The 5,721-nt window shown below is 42.2% G+C and overlaps 1 protein-coding gene across 1 annotated transcript in view; it reads left to right on the top strand.

Moving 5' to 3' along the window:
• Positions 1-636: 636 nt before the first annotated feature.
• COQ6 (coenzyme Q6 monooxygenase) overlaps positions 637-5,721 on the top strand; it is a gene marked incomplete at its 5' end in the record, with an annotated part of 8,335 nt that continues 3,250 nt past the window's right edge. Inside the window, 8 exons of the mRNA XM_009697419.1 lie at positions 637-791; positions 1,514-1,572; positions 2,686-2,809; positions 3,252-3,382; positions 3,752-3,859; positions 3,973-4,035; positions 4,385-4,492; positions 4,899-5,101. Of these exons, the coding sequence (XP_009695721.1) occupies positions 637-791; positions 1,514-1,572; positions 2,686-2,809; positions 3,252-3,382; positions 3,752-3,859; positions 3,973-4,035; positions 4,385-4,492; positions 4,899-5,101 (951 nt within the window). The remainder of the gene's footprint in view (positions 792-1,513; positions 1,573-2,685; positions 2,810-3,251; positions 3,383-3,751; positions 3,860-3,972; positions 4,036-4,384; positions 4,493-4,898; positions 5,102-5,721) is intronic.

The following is a 5,721-nucleotide window of genomic DNA, read 5'->3' as shown; positions in this document are numbered from 1 at the left end:
ATTGGATGTTATAAGGACACCATTTCTGGTCTCAGTACCTTTCGCAACCGTGGCGGTCAGGTGCAACAAGCGTGGGTAATTCAGCTGTAGTGTGATTTACTCTTTACTTGAGTCATCTCTTCATTATTTTTTATTCAGTTCTCTTTAACTGAAAGTTAAAGTCTAAACTGCCTATGCTATTCCACTGTCAGAGTATAAGGATAAAGAAAACATGAATGTAGTTGCTAAGTGTCATAGAAGTTTGATTTTGATCTCTTGTTCTAATAGGTGAGTTTACGTTTAAGCTCTGAAAAATGTGTTCTGTGTATGGAGTAAGCATTGCAGATTTCACTCGTTAATACTTCAATAATTAATTTTCATAACAAAATAGGCACAAATTTGTACAAAAATGTAAACTTTGTACAAAACGAAAACGTTTAGTCCTTGCTTTAACTGCAAAAGGGTTGTCCATCTCAGTAATAGGATTGTATTCATAAAGCTTTAAAATACAAAAGTTTGCCTGCCTCGTGAAAACCTGTATTGTAAAAGCGTTTCTTTATTAAGTTTTGCATCTACTCAGTCTTATTAAAAAAATGCATAGGTATTACTGAGACAGAAATAAGAAATGAGATTTTTGGCAGGAGCATTGTAACAAAGCATATATTTGCTTATTTTAGGGCATGATATCCACTTCCATGATAAGAAGATTGCTTTACTGGAAGCTGGTCCTAGGAAAGAATATGATCGCATGCCGGACAGTTACAGTAACAGGGTCAGTTCCATCTCCCCAGGATCAGCAACCCTCCTAAGCAGTAAGTATGACTTCTATTGTTTGCATTTTTAGCAGTGTATTTGAGTTCATTTTTTATTTTGTCTAAACAAAACCCCTTTGAGCTTGTGCTGCCTTCAGCCTAAACTCAACAGAATTATTTGCCTTTGTCTCCTAGTATTCTGTATGGTGAATTGTGGTGATTATATCAGGCTTCTCTTGATAACAGGGATCTGTGTTCTGGTATCTTCGTCTGATTTGTTATATAAATATTTGTGACATTAGGCTGGTAGAAGTTGTAAGGTGCTCTCTATAGCATCTGGAATGTTCTGCTCACAAAAGAAGCACCTACTTAGTGCTCTGTAGTCTGGTAACTCACTTCTGATTAGTTTTCATTTTGGAAAGAGATTTGAACTTTGATTCCTTATGGAGAAAGAAATGTTCTAAACAATGATGGCTGTGTGTTTTTGTGGTTTTTTTATTACTCGGTGACAGGAAGTGAGAGTTGACTGTTAAGTCACAGCATTCATGGAAGGCTCTTGTTTCTTTTCTGCTGGCTTGTGTTAACAGTAAAGTAATGTGATGCTGAAGCTGTGAGAGTATTGAGGCAGACCTGGCCCTGTCTAGGGATGGTGCAAGCAGAGTCTGGGCATTGATAGTCAGGGCGGGAGAAGGAGGGTTTGGAGTGAGCTTCAGTTTTGTTTGGGTCTCAATGTCATATGTGAAAGTGTATCTCCATGCATTTGTGTCCTTTTTTGCTTTTAGGTTTTGGTGCCTGGGATCAAGTCTGCAGCCTGAGACTCAAACCGTTCCGGCGAATGCAGGTGCCTTACTTAGGACTACAAATACACTATGTGTCTGTCTACTCTGAATTCTCAGAAGTACTTACATTAATGATCCAAAGGGTTTTTTCTTTGGCAAAGGGCAGGTCATGCTTATGATGATTCTTGTTACTTTTTTTTTGGAGTAGCAGTCTACTCGGAAATACCCGTCCTCAGAGTCTTGATGTTACAGGATGAAAGGTTGATTCCTGATGGAAGCTGTAGATATTAGGTACTAGTCAGGAAATAAAGGTAAAGGTGTGTATTGGTTTTGGCTGGGATAGAGTTAAATTTTCTTCATAGTAGTTTGTATGGTGCTGTGTCTTGGATTTGTGATGAAAACTGTTGATGACACAGGGATGTATTGGCTATTGCTGAGCAGTGCTTACACAGTGCCAAGGCCATCTGTTTCTTACCCCACCCTACCAGTGAGTAGGCTGGGGGTACGCAAGAAGTTGGGAGGGGACACAGCTGGGACAGCTGACGCCAGCTGACCAAAGGGATATTCCATACCAGATGACGTCGTGCTCAGCGATAAAAGCTGGGGGAAAGAAGGAGGAAAGTGGGACATTTGAAGTTACGGCATTTGTCTTCCCAAGTAACTCTTACACATGATGGAGCCCTACTTTCCTGGAGATGACTGAACACCTGCCTGCCAATGGGAAGTAGTGAACAAATTCCTTGTTTTGCTTTGCTTGCACACATGGCTTTTGCTTTACCTATTAAATCTTAATCCATGAGTTTTTGCACTTTTACCCTTCCGGTTGTCTCCCCATCCCACTGCTGGGGAGTGAGTGAGCAGCTGCACGGTGCCAAGCTGCTTGCTGGAGTTAACCCACAACAAGATGGTAGGGTAGCTTTATGTGTTCATTATGTAACAGGAAAGTAGGGATAAAAAACTTTCTTTGCAGTTAGGTTTTGAGATTAAGCTAGATCGTTGTATGAAAGGAATTATGTGATGTACTGTAGTAGCTGGGAATGGATGGTAATCCAGGACGTTTCCTCTAGTTCTGTATTTCTGCATCCTTTTCCATTAAGAAGGATACATTCATAGTCCCTGAAAGGAACAACATTTCTTTATCATGTAGCTTCATGTAATGTATTTTTTCTTCATAGGTGTGGGATGCTTGTTCAGAAGCCATGATCGTTTTTGAGAAAGATGACTTAGATGACATGGGTTACATAGTGGAGAATGATGTCATTATGTCTGCTCTCACAAAACAGTTAGATGCAGTAGCAGGTAGTGGACTACTTCTTTAATATTTGATTTTCTGCAGAGAGCTTTCGGTTATTTGCCTTCTGTTGTGTGCGCTAAATTATGAGAGAGAGAAATTAATCTACAAAGTAACTCTGAGACATAGGCAGCTTCTTGAATTGGGGCAAGGGGAGGGAGAAATCTGGCTTCCAAAGGCTACACAGCAAGAAAGCAGTTGCATATGTAGTTCCCCAGAACATAATCTCTCCAAAAATAGACTTAATGAAAAGATCTGTAGCTTTCTATCCAGAGCAGGCCTTGCAGTGACAAAGGGTTGGCCAGGTCTGTTCTTTCAGGGTCCCTTGAGAATTGTAGGGTCAGCTCTTAGGGTGCCAGTAAGACATGTGTGGCCTTGCTGTTGTAGCAGTGTTTCCTTTTCTTCATGTCTGTATCATGCTGTGACCATGGTACTTTGTGTTCCCATCAGACCGGGTGGAGGTTTTCTACAGGAGCAGAGCAGTCGGGTATACCTGGCCCCTTCCCTCTCACAGCTGTGACACAAGCCCTTGGGTCCAAATTGAGTTAGCTGATGGACGCAGACTTCAGACCAAACTACTGGTAACTAAACTTTTTATTTCTGTTGATCAGGCGTCATCTCTCACCCAAGTCCTTTCCACTGGATTTGGTTCTGATTCCGTGTGTGTCGCTCCACCCACGTGGAGGGCTTGAGTGAGGTGAGTGGCTAAGTCTGTCAGAGATGCTATGGGATGCAGTGCATAGCCTTTTCTGTACCTGATGCGAGAAGACTGTGCTGAATTGGACAAGAGCAAAAGGGGCCACCTTTTCTTTGTTTGGGGGAATTTATTTTTTTTTTTTTTCCCCTGAATTAAACAAAAATGTGTAAATGCAGGCTGAGGTTTGTAGACTGGAATACTGGCTTTCTTAGGAGCTGCTGAAGAGGTTGCTTTGTATCTCTTTGTGTTGCAGATTGGTGCGGATGGTCATAACTCTGTAGTCCGGAAGGAAGCTGAAATTAAGAACATCGAGCATCGGTATGACCAGTCAGCTGTGGTGGCAACTCTTCATTTGTCTGAGGTGAAATTCTGCTAATTGACTCTTCCATAAGCAGCAGAACAGCAGCCAAACAGCTTAAGCAGGTGTTCCAGGTCACTAGTTCGTAACTGTCCACTTGCTGCTTTCCACTGTAGGCCACAGACAATAATGTAGCATGGCAGAGGTTCCTTCCCACAGGGCCAATTGCACTTCTTCCGGTAAGATGACTTGTGGTCTCTGTATCTTTTGTGGGTATTGTTTTTTGGTTTGGTTTTTTTTTTCCATCCATTCTTTTCTAGTAACTTTATTTCTGTCTGTGCCTTTCTGTCTTGGTTCTGTCTCTTAAGAATTTGTCCATCTGCCCTTTGCTTTTCAGTTATTGTATTTGTTTTCCCCTCCTGCCCTCTCACTTTATCCTTGGTATTTCCCACTTGTAGCAAGTTGGGCTGGATGAATAATGTGCAAAGGGACTGGTATGGGGCAGGGCAGTGGGGAAATTTTTGCACTGATCGTTTATTTTTACTTCTTTTTCTCTTGATACTTACCCTTGACATTCTCTTAAACTAGCTGTCTGACACTGCCAGCTCTCTGGTCTGGTCTACATCTCATGAACATGCATCGGAACTTCTCGCTATGGATGAGGAAAGTTTTGTTGGTAGCATCAACTCTGCCTTTGTGAGTATCAGCCTTGTGGTGGGTCAGAGGCTTTGTTGTAATCACGAGAAATACAATGGAACCCTAGAGCTTAAAGGATAGTAATGGAGAGATAGATTCTCAGGTTGCTTCCTCTGGTGAGGACGATATTAAAAAGGCACTTGGCAAAGAAAGGATGACTGCATTATGTTAGTTCTGAAAATCACAGAAGTTGTTGAACTAAATTTCCAAAAGGTGGGAAAGGTAGGCTATTCCTAGTTTGAAACTTGTATGTCCTAAAATGAAGAAGGTAGTTTTTTTTCTACTGTATAGTTTTGTCCAAGTGGTTAAAATTCAGTATTTGGAGCTCATTCATATTTTTTTTCAACTGGATTATTTTGTATGTCTAGTTTGGGTTAACATCTAAAGATATTTTTTTTTTTTTCAGTGGAGCAACGTAAACCACTCTGACTTCATTGATGCTGCTGGGGCCATGTTTCGATCTGCTATTTCACTCCTGAAGCCCTCGGGGACTGCAGTCCGTCAGCTGCCCCCAAGCATTGCTAAAGTAGATCCAGAGAGCCGAGCCATGTTCCCTCTTGGACTGGGGCATGCGACAGAGTATGTCCGGCACCGTGTGGCTCTTATTGGGTAAGATCCCCAAGCCCTTGTGTGAGTGGGTGGTGTGTGGTTAGAAAAAATGCAAGTATAGTGACTCTCAGTCAACAAATTGGATGTTTAGAAGTAATTTATAGTTTCAGTTTGACTTTATCCAGGCCCAGTTTGTACCGTGTGCTCTTGTGCCAACAAAGTCCTTTTGTGTGAGTAGCTCTCTGTCCATTGTGTGTGCTTTCTATGTAAATTGTGAGATAATTATTTCCCTTTTCTGGTTTGTGTAGTCCAGTAAAACAATCCAGTATCTCATGCTGGACCTGTACTACCCCAATGTCACCGTTTAAGGCTGGGCCGGCTCTTAAAACAGGTGGCAGACGCTCTCTGTTAACCCCCTCCCTCCCCCCAGGAGGGGAAAGGACGGAGAAAAGGGAGAGAGACTTATGGATTGGAAATTAAAACTACTTTAATAATACAACAATAATGAAAAAAAGTGTAAGGTATTAACTAGTAGTACTAATAGTGGAAATAAGGAAAAGTATACAAAACCGATCCTGAGTGTCCCGATGACGGTGGGGGATTGCAGGCCGCAGGCTGTAGCCCCCAGAGGCTCAGCCACTGCCGCAGCCGGGGGGGGACCCGGACGTCCCGGATCCGGC

The sequence above is a fragment of the Cariama cristata genome, unplaced genomic scaffold (genome assembly GCF_000690535.1).
Source record: "Cariama cristata isolate BGI_N322 unplaced genomic scaffold, ASM69053v1 scaffold15733, whole genome shotgun sequence".
Lineage (NCBI taxonomy): Eukaryota > Metazoa > Chordata > Aves > Cariamiformes > Cariamidae > Cariama > Cariama cristata.
Note: the sequence above shows the minus strand (reverse complement) of the source record. Positions and strands in the feature narration are given on the sequence as shown.